The 21,824-nt window shown below is 42.7% G+C and overlaps 1 protein-coding gene across 2 annotated transcripts in view; it reads right to left on the bottom strand.

Annotated features, from left to right (window-relative positions):
• USH2A (usherin) overlaps positions 1–21,824 on the bottom strand; it is a gene marked incomplete at its 5' end in the record, with an annotated part of 586,511 nt that overhangs the window by 476,554 nt on the left and 88,133 nt on the right. For both annotated transcript variants that reach the window (XM_084623291.1, XM_084623290.1), the window contains 2 exons: positions 7,856–8,497; positions 12,142–12,337. In XM_084623291.1, coding sequence (XP_084479417.1) covers positions 7,856–8,497; positions 12,142–12,337 — 838 coding nt within the window. The remainder of the gene's footprint in view (positions 1–7,855; positions 8,498–12,141; positions 12,338–21,824) is intronic.

Below are 21,824 nucleotides of genomic sequence, written 5' to 3'. Positions count from 1 at the left end.
GTTGCGGTCTGCGTTCTTCCGAGCCGCAGCGGTAGCTAAGCGATAAGCATCCCGCAGCTTTTCTCTTAGTCGGGATACATATTGCTGATGAGTTTCATAGCTATCTCCATCCTCTGATACACCAAAGCACAAGTCTATGGGTAATCTTGGTTCTCGCCCAAACATCAAGAGATATGGGGTGACTCCCGTAGCATCGTTCTTTGTGGCATTGTAGGCATGCACCAGAAATGCGACATGCTGGCTCCAGGTTGCCTTCTGCTCTGGTCGCAAAGTTCCCAACATATCTAATAGGGTTCGATTGAACCTCTCTGGCTGAGGATCACCTTGGGGGTGATAAGGCGTTGTCCTAGACTTTTTAATTCCTGCTATCTTCAGCACCTCCTTCAGAAGGTGACTCTCAAAATCCCGCCCCTGATCAGAGTGTATCCGAGCCGGGAATCCATAGACTGAGAAATATTTGTCCCACAATACTCGAGCAACGGTGGTGGCCCTCTGATCACGTGTGGGATATGCTTGTGCATACCGTGTAAAATGGTCAGTCACTACTAGAATGTTTCCAACATTCCTCTTGTCTACCTCTACAGACAAGAAATCAATGCATACCAACTCCAAAGGTTTGTTGCTGGTGATGTTCTTGAGATATGCAGCCCTCGTGGGCAGAGTTTTCCTTTGAACACATCGAGCGCAAGTCTCACATTTCCTGCGAACATCTTCAGCCATTCGGGGCCAATAGAACCTACTACGAATAAGTTCCAGGGTCCTCTCCATCCCTAAATGCCCAAAGTCATCATGCAGGGCCCTCATGGCCAGGGCTCTGTACTTTTTTGGCAGTACTAGTTGTGCTCGTTGTTTTTGTAAAGGGTCAGTGGTCATTCGGTGTAGCACTCCCTGAATCAGTTTTAGTTTGGTCCATTCTCTCAATAGTAGTTTACCCTCCGGGTTAGGTGGGACAACCGCAGTTGGGCTTCGCCCCTCCCTTTTGGCAAGTAGTGTATCACGAATGTCAATATCTTGCCGCTGGGCTTCTTGCCAGTCAGCCGCATTGAGCATGGGCAAAGGAGATTGGTCTAATGCAATATAGTTCACCGAAGCAGAAGGCATGCATTCAGGGGGCAGGCCCAAAGCTTCTGCAACACATCCCTGAAAGTCTTCACGGGCCTCTGGCTCTCGGCGACTCACACTGCAAATAGCTCTCACTCCATCTGTGGGTATCACAGCAACTTCTGGAGCCTGCGGACGCCTGGACAATGCATCTGCATCTACATTGCTTCTCCCTGATCGGTACTGAATGCTGAACTCATAGCTAGCCAAGGCGGCCACCCATCTCTGCCCTGTAGCATCCAGCTTAGCACTTGTTAACACATAAGTCAGTGGATTGTTATCTGTCCACACCTGGAACTGAGCACCATACAAGTAGTCTCGAAATTTCTCAGTGATGGCCCATTTCAAGGCCAAAAACTCCAGCTTGTGGGTGGGATAGCGAGTTTCACTATCAGACAATCCTCGGCTGGCAAAGGCTACAGGTTTACATTTGCCTTCCACTTCCTGGTACAGGACTGCTCCCAGACCCTCCAAACTGGCATCAGTATGCAGGATAAATGGTTTGCTTGGGTCAGCAAAAACTAGGACTGGAGCATGAGTTAGGCAAGTAATGATTTCTTGAAAAGCCCTTTCACATCTCTCATCCCACCGTGGCCCAAATGGTGCAAAGGGGCCATTGTGTCTCTGCACAGGAGGCTTTGGGGACCTCCCCTTATTCTTGGACTTAGATTTGTTCTTGCTGAACTGATGTCCCCTGGTAAGATCATTCAGAGGCTTTACAATCGTAGCATAGTTTTTCACAAATCTGCGGTAGTAGCCACTAAATCCAAGGAAGGTCTTGAGTTCTCTGTAGTTACTTGGACGTGGCCATGTAGTGAGTGCTTCTATTTTATCAGGATCAGTACTCACACCTTCTTGGGACACAATGTGACCCACGTACTTCACTGAGGTTCTGCAGAACTGGCATTTGTCAATTGAAAGCTTCAGACCATAATCCTCCAACCTATCAAGCACTTTAAGAAGTCTTTCTTCATGCTCCTCTAAGGTTCTTCCAAACACAATCAGGTCATCCAAATAAACTAACACTTGCAGTAAATTCATGTCTCCCACAACTTTCTCCATGAGACGTTGAAAGGTGGCAGGTGCTCCAGAAATCCCTTGGGGCATGCGTTCAAACTCATAAAACCCTAATGGGCAGATGAAGGCTGTCTTCTCCTTATCTTCTTCTCCCAGAGGGATCTGGTAGTATCCACTTCGAAGATCCAACACAGAGAACCACTGGCTTCCCAGCAAACAGTCTAAGGCGTCTTGCACTCGAGGCATAGTGTACTGGTCGACCACAGTACGGCTGTTTAGGGTGCGGTAGTCAATACACATCCGGATTTTCCCATTCTTTTTGCGGACTACCACAATGGGTGAGGCGTATGGGCTGCGGGACTCTGTAATGATGCCATTCGCAGCCAGCTCCTGAAGATGATGTCGCACATCTTCCATCTCAGAGAGAGCAATCTTCCTAGATCTCTCCCTGAAAGGTCGAGAGTCATGTAGTCTGATATTGTGCTCTACTCCTTTTGCACATCCCACATCCCACTCATGCAGTGAGAACACCTTGGATCTTTCACAAAGTTTCTTCCTCAGGCGATCTTTCCAGTCCTCGGACACTGGTGAATCTCCAAAGTCAAACTTTGCTGGGTCTATTGCCGAAACTGGAGTTTCATACTGGGGTTTTACAATCGACTCAGGCTCAAAGAGGTCTGCTATCTTTTGTCCTTGCTTCACAAAAATATCACGACTCGTTTCATTAGCAATCAATATAGTCACCCTTTCCTGGGCTTCAGCAGGTAGGGTTATGACTCCACTGGGGACCAGCACTCCTTCAGGGAGCTCTCCTCCCATCGGCTGCTCTATCATTGCTAACGTCCCTTTACTGCCTTTCAGACAGGTACTCATGACAAGCACTTCTTGCTCCGTCCTTGCAGGCACTACTAAGGGGGTTGTGCCCGCGTACTTCAGTGCCCCAAGCGGTAGCTCAGATGTGTCCCTTTTAGCGCTCTCAATTTTCCTATAGGCTTCAGCACAAAGCGTATGGATCATCAGGGTATTCAGGTACTGGTCCCCAGCCCGCCTTCTGCAGTAATCCGCGAGTACCTTGAAGAGACTGGAGTTGGTCCCTATCAGCACAGACACATCAGAAGTCCCTTTAGGGTCAGGGCATATTAAGGCAGCTGTGTCTACCTCTTCTCTTACCCCAGCAACCTCCTCTGGGAATTCCAGGTGCACTATGACATACCCTTGATAGGGGTATTCATCCATGCTGAGGCCACATAGGCCAAGGCCAGTCAGTGGCTGTATAGGCAGGTGCCTAAGCATCTGTTGGTAGAATGACTGAAATATAATAGTCACTTGAGATCCAGTGTCAAGCACTGCTTTACACTCCACCCCTTCGATCCTCACCATGACCTCTGCTCGAGGCCCTATCAGTCCTGCAGGGATCCCAGCTGGACAGTCTTTTCTGGGGGAATCTTCAAATCCTGCAGACCTGGGGGGTCCCCGTCCCCAGACCCTCTGGCAGCTACCGGATCTCTCCCAACTGATCCTCAGCTTTCCATACACTAAGGAGGGGTTTTCTTCATTACGGCACTTGGCAGCACTGTGTCCATCCTGACCACATCGGTAGCAGAAGAATTGACCTTTCCCCCTTCGCCTGGGGGGGATGGTGGCTCTAAGTGCGGGCTTCTCAATCGCCACAGTTTGAGGCTTCTTATTCCTAGAAGTCTTAACTCGGTCAACGGTACTTTGCAGCTCAGCTATCCGTTCCGTCAGGACCTGCATTTGTTGGGCAAGTTCCTCTCTGGTGCTCACCATCAGTACACTGGCCATTTGCAGTGGTGTTGTGCTGGCTGGCTCCGATGTTTGGGCTTCCCAAAACTCACTGGCAGCCTGCCTTTCTTCCTCCTCTCGGACCTCTTTTATCAGCTGGGAGTAACTTGGGGGATGTTCCCGTCGTTCTCTTAGCCGGAGATGAAGTAGAATCGGGTTCTGATACTGAGTTCCTCTTACAATTTGAGCCAGTCTGGTCTGATCCATCTGCTCAGCAGTCACTGCTCCCCTCATGACAGCTCTCTGAAGCAGTCTCTCCAGTCTCTGTATGTAGGCTGAAGCCTTCTCGCCCTTTTGTTGTCGGGAATTAAGGAACTTACAGTAGCTGTCTTCAGGGCCCTCTACGCTCCCAAAGTTGTGTTCAAGGGCCTCTAGGCAGTCCTTCACACTGACCCCAGGGTCAATGAGCTTCAGGGTGCGAATCACATCTAATGCTGGGCCGCCAAGGCTCTCTATAAGGCATCTTCGCTTTTCTGCATCTGGTACGGCCCACTCTTGCAGCATTTCAGTGGTATGCTCTAACCAGGGTTCAAACTCCTCCTCCCCAGCAAATAATCTTAACTTACGACAAGAGTCTGACTCAGCATGGGGAAGCACAACCTTTTCCAATATTTGCCCCAGAGCTTTTGTCCAATCATCAGCCGAGGCTGCAGCCTCTGAGCTAGAAGCTGCTGAGCCAGGGCCCAACAAACCTGACATATTAGCCATTATACAAACAGTAACTTCCTCAAAATATAAGCACAAACAAAAAAAATATAAATTGTTTCCCAATGTAGTGGATCACTCAACAGGTGCTTGCGAGGGGTACTGACCCAGGCGATCCCGGACGAGCCCCCAAAAATGTAACCCTTCTGCCCGTCAGAGTTGGCAGCAACAAGGGCCGGGTTCAATATCTAGGGGTTCCATTCCAATAACACAATGCAAACCGGCTCGAGCCCCCACCCAGTGACCTGGGACCAATATATACCACCCCCGCTGGGCGCCTCCAAGAGGCAATACTTCCCCTCTCGCAAGCACATAGTCTGAGTGTAGCAAAAGTCTTTTAATAACAGAGAGAAACAATGTGGCATTATGTTGGGGAAACACCACCAACAGGATTCATAACACAACCCATGAGCAAAAACAACCCCACCCCAGGCAAATTGGGGCATGCCCTTTTCCCTTTGGTTCTTGAGTCCAGCAACCCCAAATCACCCAAAGTCCCAAAAGTCCAATGCCCCAAAAGTCTCTGTCCCTGGTCAGGGCAGCCCCAGAGTTCGAAAGTTTATCGGCGGAGCTTTACCTCCCAATCTGGGTGGAAATGGGACAGGGGTAAGAGGCACCTTACGTGATCTGAAGCTGACCGCCCCATAGCTCCATGGCGGCGCTCCGCTCCGCCAGCCGCCCCACGAACTCCTTCGCTCAGCTGCGCTCCGCTCCGCCAGCCGCCCCACGAACTCCTTCACTCAGCTGCGCTCCGCTCCGCCAGCCGCCCCACGAACTCCTTCACTCAGCTCCACGGCCCACAAGCAGCTCCTGCCATCCACACACTGCTCCGCGTCGAACTGCTTCACCAGCCGTCCCGCAAATTGCTCCACAATATATCTTCAGGCTCCCCCACTACTTAACACAACACTCAGTGATTTCAGCTCTTAGGTGAATTCAGCTTATAGTAGGGGAGCCCCAGTGCTGGTGCACTGTCAGCCCAAAGTGAGCTCAGCAGCCTATAACTAGACTTCTAATGAAATCAAAATTAGCTCTGATATTCCACAGTGGAGAGAGGAGGAAGTGCAATCAGCATGTAAGGCCCTCACCAAGGGGCCCATGCCACCAAGTATTAATACTTGTCCCCAGCCTCTCTCCATTCACACAGTTTTGGAACCCATGACCCTTGCCTAGCGAGTGCTACTTAGTTGATGGTGAATCCCTCCATCATAACAAAAGGCCACGTACAGTTCCAAGCACAGTTCCCATAATCAGGGTAATAGCAATTTATTCTTCCTGCCCCAATAACAGAGACACTGGGGATCCCACAGCAGCCAAAGTGACCATTTGGGCAGCTATGGTCTCATTCTAGGCGTGGTGGGTGTGCCTATGCAAATGAGATCGGCCCCTGAAGTTCTTTTCCACAACTTGCCACACCTCACCACCAGATGTCAGGGTGGAGCTCATCCTGACACTGCTTACATTTAAATAGCCGATCTAGAAACTGCAAGATTAAGTTCAGTCATCCAAAGTGATTCATCCACTGGTATGTATTCCTTTCTGCCTTCTTACCGTCCTCTTCCTCCACATTACTCCCCACCTTAAAAATCCCCTCATTTTTACGAGAGTGATAATCTAGTACTGACACCTCAAAAGATCTTTTTCAGATTACTACTGTATATCATCATAATTTCTCCTCCCTCCTTTGAATGTACCCTAATATCAGCATCTATCATGTGGTCCAGCAAACAGTGCACTGGTCTGGGACTCTGGTTCAGCTGGGTTCTATTCCCAAGTCTACCACTGGCTTGCTGGGTGACCTGGGGTAAGTTACTTCACTGCTCTGTGACTCAGTTTCCCCATCCATAAAATGGGGATATGATATTGGCTCAATTTGTAAAGTGTTTTGAGATCTACTGATGAAAAGAGCTATATAAGACCTAGGCTAGGTGATATTATTAGGGTCCAAACCAGTTCTCACTGAAGTCAACACAAAACTCCTATTTAATACGAGTATAAGACGTGGCCCTTCCAATGTTAAGGAATCAAACTCATCTATAAAGCAGTAAACTCAATGCTAATCACTTACACATTTGTATACATTTCTTAGTAAAACAAGACAAATTACTTTCTCATAACAATATTTTTTTAAAAACAAACAAGTATGTGAAAATATTTCCTCGTGTGCCATGTAGGTTATTCCACATGCTATTCTGTTCATACTATCCATTAGACATTTTTAAACCATTATAGATCTACATAAACCCTTGCCTTCACTTTTCAAGGACAAGGGTGGGTCACTGGCTCAGGAAGCCTTGACATCACTCCTTCACCTAACCCCAGCCTGCTCTCTGATTAAGTGCCTGCTATAGAGTGTCAGCAGGTCAGATAGAACTGGGGAAGGAATGGAAAAAAACACAATAGTGCTATATTTATTAGTATACGTACCTAAAATAATTTAAATTAATGTAAAAAAATACTAATGGAGGGTAAGCTGCATTTTTAACCTATGTTCAAGTTATTGAATGGCATATTAAAACAATTGGGGCTCCAATGTACCTTCTAATGTGCACTGCTACTTTAACAAACTGCCTATAAATATAACTTGAACTAAATCTCTCTCTTTAACAGATTAGGTTAATAATACATGGGGTTTCATTATATTCACCTGTTTTCTAAAAATTAATAAAAAGATAATTATAATGCTACCCACTATCATGAACTCAGATATAAACTCCATTTACAGTAATGCAGAATGAAATTCTTTAATTGTTTCAATGCACTGTGATGTACCAATTGCATTTTCAGCTGCTTATAAGGCCAATCCTTGCTTAGCCCTTGTGAGAACCTGCATATCCCCAACATGATGGTGCAACCAGATGCACTTATAGGACAATTTGTTTTTGCCAGCCCTCTAAGCTGTTCCTACAAATCTCTCCACAACTTCCTCCGTACTAACCGCTCATGCATGGAAGACCCTTCCTGAATTGATCTTTGAGGAAACTATCTTTCAATTCCCTTCTCAAGACCCCCAATTACTGCAATTCCTATAAGAAATCACCAGTCAAATCAGAAGTAACTTCATTTATGTCTATGGAGATATACAAGTATGGAAAACAAGTCTGTATAAATTAGAGGTGAATCAGGGCTAAAGCCCTATCAAAAAAGGATCAGTGTAATAAAGGAAAAGACAGTTCTGATTTTGGAATACTGCAGAATGTAACAAGAAATTTTCTTCCAATTTCCTTACCTGATTCACACTGATTACACCTTCTTCCTTGACGATTAGGCAGGCATACACATTGTCCACTAATCTGGTCACAAACTGTTCCTGCTAATGTCCCCAGTGAGTCACAGTCACAAATCTGGCAGCCGAGAAGGTTGCTAATGGTAAGATTGTACATATGAGGCACACACTGATTGCATTGAAGCCCAGTTACACCAGCTTTGCAAGGACACTGTCCTGTTGATTTGTCACACAAAAGAGAGCCATTTACTGTACCTGCATTATCACAATTACATGGCAGACAGGCTAAGGAATTATTTTGTTGTACTTTGTAATACCCATCTAAGCATTCACTGCACTGTCTTCCTCCAGCATTAGGTTTACATACACATTGCCCTGTCGTAGCATTACAAACCATTCCAGAAAGTGATCCTGCGATATTACAGTCACAAGTCTTACAGCCAGTAGCATCCAGCCCAAAGAAGTTGTCCATGCAGGTGTCACACTGAAGCCCTTTGGTTTCGTCTTTACAATTGCACTGCCCAGTAAGAGGATTGCAGAATTGGTTCAGTGAGCCATAGATATTGCACAGACAAGGCCCACATCCATGTTCATTAAAATTTCTGCTGACTTTAAATCCAAAATTACAACGATCACACTTGAGGCCTGAAGAGAGAAAAAGTTATTAATAAAAGGAGAAAGTCAACAGAAATTCAATACAAACTATATATTTTAGGGTTGTTTTTTTCAAGTTCTTTCCCACCACAATTTTTAATAGCAGCAGCATTGAGGTGGCTGCACAAAACTACAGAAACATTAACAGCTATTTTTTGTATGTTTATATTTCAGAAATAACATGGTTTTTGTTGGTTTTCATATACAGTTTTTTAGATAGATTTATTTTCATCTCAAGCACATTTTAAAATCTCTGGCAAAAACTAAATGTGATGTAGGTGATGACTTGTTACAAGGCCTATCTTCTTAACTACAAGAGATGATACAAAACGGATGGGCAGAACATGTGCTGAGGGCTGTCGACTCATTTTGATGACATATACATAAACACTGCAAATTAGACTAATTTCTATGAGTTTTACTCATCATAATTCAATTTTAATATTGATTACACGTATTTACCAGAGTTTATTGGGAGTCTTTATGGGATACAAAAATGTTTTCCATAATTCAAGATGAAATAATGCTTTTGTCTAAATATATGATTCAGTTAACATTTACAATACATTAGAAATTAAATTGTTTTTTTCATACTTCATCCTGTAGTTCTGTTAGTTTTGTTTTCAAATTCATTGCTTTATCCCTGCCTTGGGGGTTGCAGCTGAATTTTAGTTTATAACATTTACCTCACAAGAAAACAAAGTAAATTATTATTTGAGAAATGCTATCTCACATGTGTATGTGTACAAACAACTAGGAGTCCTTGTGGCACCTTAGAGACTAACAAATTAATTTGGGCATAAGCTTTCGTAGGCTAAAACCCACTTCATCAGATGCATGGTTTTAACCCACAAAAGCTTATGCCCAAATAAATGTGTTAGTCCCTAAGGTACCACAAGGACTCCTCGTTGTTTTTGCTGATACAGGCTTACGCGGCTACCACTCTGAAGTGTGTATGTGTGTTACTTTTCAGTGGGAAAATCTTTTAATATGATACCATGGTTTAATTGTGGCATCCAGTAAAAGAAAAAACAACTTAGGTCCTAACAAAATATTTCCATCCCTTTAAAAAATGCATAAATATAATACATTTAGAAACTCATATGTAGAAAAGCATCTCTTGAAATGGTAGAAAATGCATTATATAGATGAATAAAAACTCAAGAACTCCAACAGAAGGCAAGTTCCTTTAACAGTGATGAATGGCTCACCTAAGGCATATCATTTAATTTCAATAAGGAAAATAAAAAAGGCCCACTATTGCTGCAAATTTTAAAAATAACTGTATTGTTAACAAGAATTATGACTCATTTTGAACTATTAAAATTGGTCTACATGGATTCATATCATATCAGTTTTAAAAATATGCGCAGTGCTTATTTGAATATGCCATACATATTCCTGACAGGTAATCTATTCCTAACGATACTGAGGAAGGCCTACAGGGCATCACATTCAATGTTAACAAGTACAGGGGAGTTAGCACGCTTGGCATTTAATTCACATTCTTCCACCTTTTTATTCTAGATGAATGACCTACTTTAATAAAATTATTGGTGCTAATGTATTTTACTGGTGATAGAATCATTAGTAAGATTTAACAGTTGTGTTAACTCTAACAGTTCACATTCCATAACATTGCAGTACACAGTTACATTTTCTGTTATCACATTTCTTCAGACAAAATGACAACAGACTGAGGTTACTTGTAAACCCAGTTTAAAAAAATAATTCAAACATATATTTTAAATAGGTAGCTTTTCTTTGTAAAAGTTCACTGCACAGGACTGGTAAATAAGACTTATTTACACATGGTAACAAGGGAAATCAGAATATTTACAGTTAGTTGTGTAAACAATCCTATTGTTGTGCTTAACTTTAAGCACAAATAATCTCACTGAAGTCAACGAGACAAATGTGCTTAAAGATAAGCATGTACATTCATGTTTACAGGATTGGGCTTTATGTATCTTCCTCTCCTCCACCCCCCATAGATTCTTTTTTGAGTGAAGAGAAAAATCATCCAAGTTACTTTCATAGATAGTGTAAAAGGTTTGAAACAATTTAAGTAAGCAAGGGTCTGATCCTGCAATCCTTGCACACCCAATTTCTCACTGACATCAAAGCAATTTTGGGAATATCCAAAGAATCCAAAATCAGGTCCCAAATGCATATGAAAAAAATATAATATAGAATTGTTAGAAAACTCCTATTTTATTTAATGTAGGAAATTCAATGTAAGATGCATTAACTGTTTGCACTGAAAAAATCAGGTTGTGTTTGATCCTGCAAGGGGCTGAGCACCTCCTGAGAGATGTTGCCCACACTTTAATTCCTATGGTCTACAGTGATGATTAAAGGTACTCAGCGCTCCACAGACAGGAAGCTCAGAATTACCCAGGATGAGATCCTTTTAGGAGGAGCACGTTCATGTATTTATTTATTGGCTTATTTTGGAAATTCCAGCCACAAGAACAAAGAATAATAGCTTGTAAAAAATCACAACAATTCAACCTTTTTGGGCATTCACTTTAACCACACAGCTATCATATTTCTCTCTTACAAAGATATGAGTGGACACTAACAGAGATTTAGAAGTCTGGAAGAAGCAGTTGTTCACAATTTAGTGAATATGAATTACCCAAGATCTGAACACTGAAAGGTATTTTTAGTATCAACATATGATCACGGTTAGTTCAGAAAATAGAGATTACCAATAGTTTGAATGATAAATTGGGATAGGGTTTTTTTGAGCCGTATGTATGGCCTGAAACACGTACAGTTACCATGCAGGGCTCACTTTATCAGGAAATTCTCCTTGCATAATATTCCCATACATCAATATTTCAAAGTGTATTATGTACACTGTGTATTTTGGGCACTTGATAAATTTTGTCCTTATGTGGCTGTGGCTCCCCTCAAATATGATGGAAGTAATAAATTGCTATAATCAAATCTAATTTCTGAAAAATACCTGTGGGAGTAACAAACAAAAAAGCACGTCTTGTAAAAAAAATGATAAATAACACAGAAGGTAGCAGTTTATTATAATCAGCTTGGCACTGAATTACAAAATTAAAATTATGTGGCCCTTGATAACTAAACCTAGCAATGTTCATGATCTGTGGAATAATGTTGACTTATTTTGCATTTCATAGGAACAGTTCAAAGAAATACAATGGAAAAAAATGGAAAGATTTATCACAAAGGACCCTGTAGCACAGAATATTTTGAGGGGGGAAAATCCATTTATTTTGGTCTATTAAGAAAGCTAGCATGGAAACGATTTGCTTAGAACTCATTAAGTATAAAACATTTTGAAAAAGTGCTAATTTCCTAAAAGAAACATTCATGCGGTAAGCAAATTAATATTATTTCTGTGAGTTATTAGTATGGAGCTATGTGAGCCAATGCAGCTATGGAATAAAGAGACTTCTAAAGGGTTGATTAAACTAAGCTTCAAACTGTAGTTTGATAGAATTATTAAATTAATAATTTTTAGGCAGTTAATTTCATTCAGTTTTTTTTAACCTGCCTTCAGCAAAAGAAATTTACTGTATTTTTCAGCTTAGAAATCAAATGTTTTATTTCTAGCAGATAAGAAATGTGGCTGAAAACTCTTACATTACACATACCAATAACATTTGCTTTGCAGTGGCACTGGCCTGAATTTTGGTGACAGGTAATATCTCCATTGACTGTCCCAGAGGTATTACAGTTACAGGGACTGCAGCCATCAGGGTCTGACTGTTGTAGATTGTAGAATCCTTCCTGGCACTGATTGCACTGTCTGCCAGACACATGTCTCTTACAATTACATTGGCCTCCAATCTGGAAAGATACAAAATATTATTGAATGATAAACGTATCTATTTTTAGATGATACACTCATTAGCAACAACGGCAGAGGGTATGGGAGAAGAGAGAGAAAACTTTAAATGGAAAAGGAAAAAATAGATCTGTGAAATACATGTATTATTTTACTTGCTGAGAAGAAAAAATAAGAAATATTAAACAAGCATAAATATAAGAATTAAATTAAATTAAATCAAAGAACTTCTTGTAGGGTGCAAAAATTAAGAGTTAAACACAGATGTAGTCATAATCTAAGTCTTGAAAACCATAAAAGAGAACTGTCACCAGGCCACGCTTTTCCTCAGCTCCAAAGCATCCTCTGCCATGCCTACTCTTTGCAAGGAGGTTAGCAAACAAACACAGTCTTAACTCATTCCTTAGCCTCAGGCTTCAGGGACACTCCTCCCAGGGGTCTCTGGCACTCCTGCCCCTGGCAACTTTCCAATTTCTGTCAGCTCTGCTCCCTTCGTGGCGCACCAGCCCATGGCTACTTCCCTGAGCCCCTGCCCCTTCCTCCGTGGACCTACCATAGCAGCCAGCTTCACTCTGTTCATAGAATCATAGAAGATTAGGGTTGGAAAAGACCACAGGAGGTCATCTAGCCAGCCCATCCCCTGCTCAAAGCAGGACTAACCCCAACTAAATCATCCCAGCCAGGCCTTTGTCAAGCTGGGCCTTAAAAACTTCTAAGGATGGAGATTCCACCACCTCCCTAGGTAACCCATTCCAGTGCTTCACCACCTTCCTAGTGAAATAGTTTTTCCTAATATCCAACCTAGACCTCCCACACTGTAACTTGAGACCATTACTCCTTGTTCTGTCATCTGCCACCACTGAGAACAGCCTAGCTCCATCCTCTTTGGAACCCCACTTCAACTAGTTGAAGGCTGCTATCAAATCCCCCCTCACTCTTCTCTTCTGAGGACTAAATAAGCCCAATTCCCTCAGTGTCTACTCATAATTCCTGTGCCCTAGCCCCCTAATAATTTTTGTTGCCCTCCACTGGACTCTCTCCAATTTATCCACATCCTTTCTGTAGTGGGGGACCCAAAAGTGGACACAATACTCCAGATGTGGCCTTACTGGTGCCGAATAGAGGGGAATAATCGCTTCCCTCGATCTGCTGGCAATGTTTCTACTAATGCAGCCCAATATGCTGTTAGCCTTCTTGGCAACAAGGGCACACTGTTGACTCCTATCCAGCTTCTCGTCCACTGTAATCCCCAGGTTCTTTTCTGTAGAACGGCAGCTTAGCCAGCCGGTCCCCAGCCTGTAGCAGTGCATGGGATTCTTCTGTCCTAAGTGCAGAACTCTGCATTTGTCCTTGTTGAACATCATGAGATTTCTTTTGGCCTAATCCTCCAATTTGTCTAGGTAACTCTGGACCCTATCCCTACCCTCCAGCATATCTACCTCTCCCCACAGTTTAGTGTCATCCACGAACTTGCTGAGGGTACAATCACATCATCTAGAACATTAATGAAGATGTTGAACAAAACTGGCTCCAAGAAAGACCCCTAGGGCACTTTGCTTGATACCAGCTGCCAACTAGACACTGAGCCGTGGATCACTACCCATTGAGCCCAACTATCTAGCCAGCTTTCTATCCACCTTATAGTCCACTCATCCAATTCATACTTTTTTAACTTCCTGGCAAGAATACTGTGGGAGACGGTATCAAAAGCTTTGCTAAAGTCCAGATACATCACGTCCACCGCTTTCCCCATATCCACAGAGAAAGTTATCTCATCATAGAAGGCAATCAGGTTGGTCAGACATGACTAGCCCTTGGTGAATCTATGTTGACTATTCCTGATCACCGTTTTTCCACATCCTCTGTCACTAGGTTGCCTCCCCCATTCAGTAAGGGTCCCACACTTTCCCTGACCACCTTCTTGTTGCTAACATACCTGTAGAAACCCTTCTTGTTACTCTTCACGTCCCTTGCTAGCTGCAACTCGAATTGTGTTTTGGCCTTCCTGATTACACCCCTGCGTGCTCGAACAATATTTTTATACTCTTCCCTAGTCATCTGTCCAAGTTTCCACTTCTTGTAAGCTTCCTTTTTGTGTTTAAGCTCACAGAAGATTTCTCTGTTAAGCCATGTGGTCACCTGCCATATCTGCTATTCTTTCTGCACACTGGGATGATTTGTTCCTGCGCCCTCAATACAGCCAGCAGCCAAAATACAGCCAGCTCTCATGGACTCCTTTTCCCCTCATATTAGCCACCTTGAGTGATCCTGCTCATCAGTTCCCTGAGGGAGTCAAAGTCTGCTTTTCTGAAGTCCAGGGCCCATATTCCGCCGCTCTCCTTTCTTCCTTTGTCAGGATCCTGAACTCAACCATCTCATGGTCACTGCTGCCCAGGCTGTCACCCACTTCTACTTCCCCTACCACTTCTCCCCTGTTTGTGAGCAGCAGGTCAAGAGGAGCATGGCCCCTAGTTGGCTTCTCCAGCACTTACACCAGGAAGTTGTCCCCAACACTCTCCAAAAATTTCCTGGATTGTTTGTGCACTGCTGTATTGCTCTCCCAGCAGGTGTCAGGGTGATTGAAGTCCCCCATAAGAACGAGGGCCTGTGATCTGGAAACTTCTGTTAGTTGTCCGAAGAAAGCCTCATCTACCTCCTCCTCCTGGTCTGGTGATCTATAGCAGACGCCCACCGTGACATCACCTTGTTGCTCTCACCTCTAAACTTAACCCAAAGACTCACAAACAGGCCTTTCTCCAGTTTCATACTGGAGCTCTGAGCAATCATACTGCTCTCTTACATACAGTGCAACTCCTCCATCTTTTCTTCCCCGTCTGTCCCTCCTGAACAGTTTATACCCATCCATGTCAGTGCTCCAGACACATGAGTTACCCCACCAAGTCTCTGTTATTCCAATCACACCATAGTTCCTTGACTGTGCCAGAACTCCGTTGTGGCTTTCCCTCCCCATGGCACCACCTGTGGCAGTCCATCCCCAAACTGCCCACTAACAGGTCTTTGTAGGCCCAGGTGTAGCCCAGCCCTCTTTAATTGGCTGGATTGGACTTGTCTGCTCCAGTCCAGGGGAGACAGGCTTAGTCTGTGCACAGGGACCAGCTACAAATACAAGACCCTATTCCACAAATGGAAATTTCTGCTTAAAAACAGATAGTACTATCTGATCCGCAGCTATTACAAAATAGTGTATAATTTCTAAAGGTGAAACCCTGTTTTTGTTCAGACAGCATTTCTATTTACTACAATAGGAGTACTGGCTAAATGGGAATGGAATAAAGATTACAGGACTTGACCCAAAATAAAGCTAAATACCCCATGTGAGCAGGATGGGACAGTTTCTGGATACTATGGAACTAACTGCCCCCTTGTTAACAGTTGGTTACAATAGAGTTACTCCAGATTTACAAGATAAGAGAAGAATCAGACTGTTTCCATAATTTGCCAGCATTGTAGAATTGATACACCATTGCCTGGTCATTTAAGAAGGATTAATTAACTGCATAGGGCCAACGCTATTTGCTTCACCCACACATGTAGTTGTATTTACTTCTATGTGAACACTCATGTGAGTGAAGAAAGCAGGATTTGGCTCAAACTGGAGAAACAAAATATTCTAAGACATTAACATTCCTTTTGTAATGCTCTATACTGAAATTATCTCCCATGGAATTCAAAACTTCTTTGACCAAGGTCTTTCTGTTTTTTCACCCCAAATCCAACGCCAAACAACAAAGGCGTTTGAACAAAGGTGTTTAGAACAAAGGTGTTTAGAACAAAGGATGAGGATTGAGGTGGCTGGGTCAAAGCTACAAAAATATTCCATGTAAAGTATACTTTCTATTTATTTAGATCCTCCAATCTGTACAGTGTAGATCTAAGGATCATTAACCTGAGTGAGAGAAAATACAGCATCTCTAGGCCTGATAGTAAATATTGGATGCAAAAACTGTGCCTGAAGGTTATATCCAAGCACATTCCAAAAGAAAATCGTATGTTATACTATACAGTAGAACCTCTTTGTATTGATGACAGAGACACCTATTGTGGCTTACCAAATTTTACAGGGGAAAAAAAGCAACAACATGATTAGAAACCAAGGATACTGCATGAAATAAATGTACAGCAAAACCTCATCAGGCTGTATCAATTACAGAGGAGTCCCATGCAGACTAGTGAAATGTACACGGTAGTGAGTGCCAGGAATGGGAAGGAGCACCAGTACCACAGACACGATTTAAGTTTAATTGACGTGCCAGGTAGTACTGAGTGCCAAGTGGTGATGCAGTACTCTCAACATTCAATGCCAGAAAATGTACACTCAAAAACTCACTTTTAGCAAGGAGAGAGAGAGCCCAAAACAGTAAACACAGGCTCTCCAAGAAAGAGAATATTGGTTGAACATTAGGTGTAATTTAAGTTCTCTCTAGACCAGTCAATACAATCCACTAGAGACCAGATTATAAAGATCTCTTCCTCCTACTGTAGCACTCACTACCTTTCAAAGTTATCCAACACCTTGTAATCAATACAGGAGATTAAAGCCAGGAAACCAGTTAAAACGGTAATCATCGCTCTCAGTAGCTAAACAAGAGGTAATGAAAACTGGGATTTTGAATGAACATATTTAACAGTAGAGGAAGCCTCATCAGGTTTGGTATTATGGGGTCAGAAGTATGGGTATGTGCCTCCAGAAGGTTTCTATAGTCACCCACTGACGTACTTTCTCCCACCCTGATTTTCAAGGTTTTGAAATAGGTGAAGAGGGAAGACGTGTTTGTAGATGAGACAAGCCTCCAGTTTGATTGAGAAGGCACTATTGCAAATTTTCATATATTTCTAAAACATCTTTAAGTGTTCTGATGGAGTCTTACCAAGAAAAGGTCAGATGACAATATACTTTTCTGCTCCCCACTACCTCAAAAAGCAATTGGAAGATCTGTTTTAGCCCCCTATTTGTCTTGAATGTATAATTTGTTACCCAAAAATTGTGTTAACACAGAGTTAAGATTGACCAGCAGTGTCAGGAGTCAGCTTCAGCAGTGTCAGTCTCCTAGCAACACATCGAGCACAGCTGACCCCGACAGGGGCTGCTGGATGGACTGCACTTCCTGACTGGTGGAACTAAACTACTGCTTGATCCAGCGGTACCCAGAGCTCACTGGCTGCTCAACCTGTTCCATGTCACAGCTGTGCTTAATCCTGTTTCCTGCACCTGCTCTTACTTCCATCCAGCCTGTGCCTACCTGCCCACCCTGCTCCTGCCCTCACCCATCCATGATACCCCTGGCTCCACTTCCTGACCACATCTCTTGCTAGCCCGTTGCCTCTGGCATTCAGTTTCTGATCCCTGGCTCTGCCTTTGGCTCTAATCTCAGTTACAATCCCAAGTGTCCTGTGGCCCTGATTCTTGACTCTAGCTCAATACTCTGCTTTAAACCCCAAGCCTGACCACCCCCATGGCTCTAACCATTATGCCTGAACACCCACGTCCTGGTCATGATCCTGACAAGCAGTGCCTCTTATCCTTCCAGAACATCAAATGCATCTATACTTAAGCCTCTGAAAACCAGTAACTACAGAGTTAAGGTACATACCAGCCCTGCAAAACAACCTTAACTCAGCCCCCCTGGAGCTGGGAAGAGCCTCTGGAAACAGTTCAGTAAGGGTAAGCATGAGAAAAAACTAAGAATGTGAGCACCAGGTTTCTTTTTGCCATTGGGGATGGTCAGCAGTCTAATGGTATGTATGACTCTGGTCTCCTTGACTAAGTGAGTAGTAAGTGAAGGCAATATCTCAGAAGGAATCCACAGAACAACAGTGAATGGATGATAATATTTTGGAAGCCTAGGGTGGTTTGTGTGGAGCATGCTTGGTGTTTGAATGTAAGCCAGATGTAGGTAGTTCCTATTCACTATTCCTGATCTAAACTCAAATTTTGTCAGCAAAACGGTGTTGGATTTTGTTGTACCGTGTTTAATGTGCTCTGCTACCTGAGTGTTCTGTAGCATCTGCATGGGTAATGTGTTACTCGTATATTGGGGCTCTGCTAAAAGAAAGTAGAGTTAACAATGCATTACAGGGCTGGTGTGTACCCAAAATTTCCTGGCTTTCAGAGATTCAAGTTTGTTTTCCCTTAACTCTATTCCCTGGTTTTCAGAGGTTTAAGTATAGGTCTGTTTGATGACCAGCAGAAGCACTACTGGGCAACTTTAACTCAGAGTTAAAATTTCTCAGAAGTGAATTTCCTTTATTTTTGAGGAATGTTAGTAGTGAGGGGGTGTGATTAGAGGGCACAAAAGGTTCCTTGGAACCTAACTGACACTCAGTTAGGAGCTCTGCCCTTCTTCTGGCCTCTCCATGCCTCCAGTAGGACTACAGGGAGGAAGGCAAGTGGTAACTGATAGGCTGTGAGGTGTATATCTACCAGCTGAAGGCAGCAAGGGGGAATTAAGGGAGGACGTGTTCCAGACTGCACTTCAGGAGTTAGTGTAGGGGGAAGGGTCTCTGCACAACCTTCTCCAGCAAAGGAGGATTGCAGAGGTGTGAAATGGCTCATTCTTTCAATAAGAATGGGGGGGCGATAGCTCAGTGGTTTGAGCATTGGCCTGCTAAACCCAGGGTTGCAAGTTCAATCCCTGAGGGGGCCATTTAGGGATCTGGGGCAAAAATTGGGCACTGGTCCTGCTTTAAGCAGGGAGGTTGGACTAGATGACCTCCTGAGGTCCCTTCCAACCCTAATATTCTATGATTCCATGAAGATCTTCTCAGATGAATCAGGAACATGCCAGGGAAATGAATATAGCCTGACACAATAGCTCAGAGGTGTGAACTGACCCATTCATCTCAATGGATGTTCTTGTCCCTCTCCCTAAGTATACCCCGCCCACTGGAGAATACCAGTTTTCAAAATAATCTTGTTATGTACATGCATTTTAGACCAGAATTCATATTAGAGCTATCCAGTAATTTCTGTTATCACCTCGGCTTCTAACATCTTTTGGCAGAGATCAACCTCCCATCATATATCGTCTACTCCCTCAACAGCTGATTCGTCAGATCAAAATGCTTGATCCTTGTGTAATTAAAAACCCACAATGTTCAATAATGCTTCAAATATTATGCAATATAAATGGTTTTGATACATGTTCTCCCTTAGTTGGTCTTGGTTGTGCATCGGTTAATTTCTGCATCATTTCTTTGTCCTCTTTATTCCATCCTGTACATCACTCCTTCACAAGTTCTCTTCGGTCACCTAGGACCTGATACAACTAAACAGTGAGGATACATAAATAAGCTGCCTTTGTAAAATGGTTTTTCCATGACATCACAGAATTTTGGGGGATTCTGCCATTCATGAATGTCATGGATGGAAATATGAGGTGAATAATATGAGGTGAATAATGTACATCATAATGCATCTTTTAGTTCCAATGTGTTCAATTGGTGCTATTTATCAAACTACTCAGATATCCTGAATATGTCTGAGAAAGAAAGAAAAGTCACAGTGGTTTATGACAAAAAAATTATATTTATATACATATATATTTTGAAATAATTCCTGTGTCTTATCCATTAGCTAGATTTTCATGGTGCTTTTAAATAATGTATGTAGTTCAGAAGAAGTGCTCCAAAATGTATCCTGAACAATCTCTAAGGAACATACAGCAAGGTAAAGTTCTAAAGTCTGCTATACAGCAGAACTGAAATACATTTACCCTTGATCCTTTTAATGCTCAAGACAGCAATACAGTAAAGAAATCCCCCATATACTGTTCTTAGCATTGTATACTTAACTGTCTTTTAAAGGGAATTAATAGCCATCAAGAGTTCTCAAAGAAGTAAATTTCTGAAATATTTTTCTTGCTGCTTGGATATATTTCACCCTGAAATTATGAGCCGCAATTTGTGAAAGGTGCGTGTGGAATCTTTCAATATATTATATTAGAACATTTTACAAATGCTTACTGAATGGCAAAACTATACATGGTGCTATTCTTCTGTTTATTCTTTTTAGCTCCGTTAATAAAAATATACAAGCATTAATTGTTTTAAACTATGACAAAACAGTCATTGGAATCATAAAAATTAAAGACGGAAAAGATCTTTTATATCATTTACGATAAAATTGTCCAAAGTGCCTGGGACAGTTCTTGGGGCACCCAGGACTGTGAGTCACTTTGTTACCCCCTGCCTCCAGTGTGAGGGGGTCTTGCCTGCGCCTAGCTGGCTATTAGTTCCCTAACACCTCCAGCATTTCAGTCACTCAAGCACTCTTCTCCGGGCCATGCCAGCCCTGTCTTTGCCTTGCAAAGGTTAACAATAGGTGCACCACAGTCCCCACATCCCTTTGAAGCATTCCCCTGTGATATCTAGCCCCTGACACTGGTTACTCAGAGAAATCCCAAATCCCCTGCCCTCAAGGGTGCAGTGTACCTCTAATTTACCAGTTTCACCTTAAATTACTGCTCCTGTAAACCACACAGCACTTGTGGACACTTACAAGAAATAAAAAGCAAGTTTACTTAACAAAGGAAAGTTAACTAAAAACAAGAGAGAGTAGTGGAAACAAACTATTAGAATACCAAAAAAAAATCATAAACCCACAAAAGTTGGCTCTACACATTAATAGTTACCTTTCCTATCTATTAAAGTAGGTTTTCCGCCCAGCATTCAGTCTGTTGCAGAGCTGGCAGGCTTCATGGGAACCAGAAGCCCAGTTTTTCATAACATCCCCACTCCCCAAGAAGTCTCCTCAGTGAAAGGATCCAAAGGGTCTTCCTTCCACCCTCCCAAATACTGAATCAGTCTTTTGTCTTTATTCACAGACAGGGTGATCTCCTGTCTGTTGTAATGTTCCCTTTTCCCTCCAAAGGGTTTTCAACTGTTTGCAGGTCCCTCGGATGGTTTTCCCTTTAAAGTCCTGGGATGGAGCAACACTAGATAATCGAGCTTTGCATTCCACCACTGGCTAACCAGGCTGGGGTGACAACTCACTCCTGCTTGAATGGGCCATCCCCGAAATATATTATCCCCTGGTGACCAACTTTTACTCAAAGTCCATAAAGCATACTTTCAGTATAGTTACATTGGTCCTTAAATATTACCTGTACATACATCTCACAATGATTATATACCTTGTTATGAGCTTTCTATAGATATCTTACATGATCCTCCTTATGGATACAGACCCAGAAAGACGTTTGGCCTAATGAGTTTGCCAAAGGGTCTCTGTCATGGCACCTAATTTTCAAAAGTGATTTAAGCACTTAGGAGCCTACATACATTTTATTTCAATGAGATTAAATTTAAACTAAAGAGGTCATTAAATACATATAAACAAGGTTTCCAAAAATGGGTGCCTAAAGTTAGGCTTTTAAGTCTATCATTAGGCACTTAAATAAGTGGCCTTAATCTCAAATGCCCTGAGCACTAGCAACTCTCAAAGTTATTGTGGCATGTGACAGAATAATG

This window comes from Lepidochelys olivacea (assembly GCF_965140295.1).
Source record: "Lepidochelys olivacea isolate rLepOli2 genome assembly, chromosome: 3".
In the NCBI taxonomy this organism is placed as follows: domain Eukaryota; kingdom Metazoa; phylum Chordata; order Testudines; family Cheloniidae; genus Lepidochelys; species Lepidochelys olivacea.
This window is presented reverse-complemented; position numbering and strand designations above follow the sequence as displayed.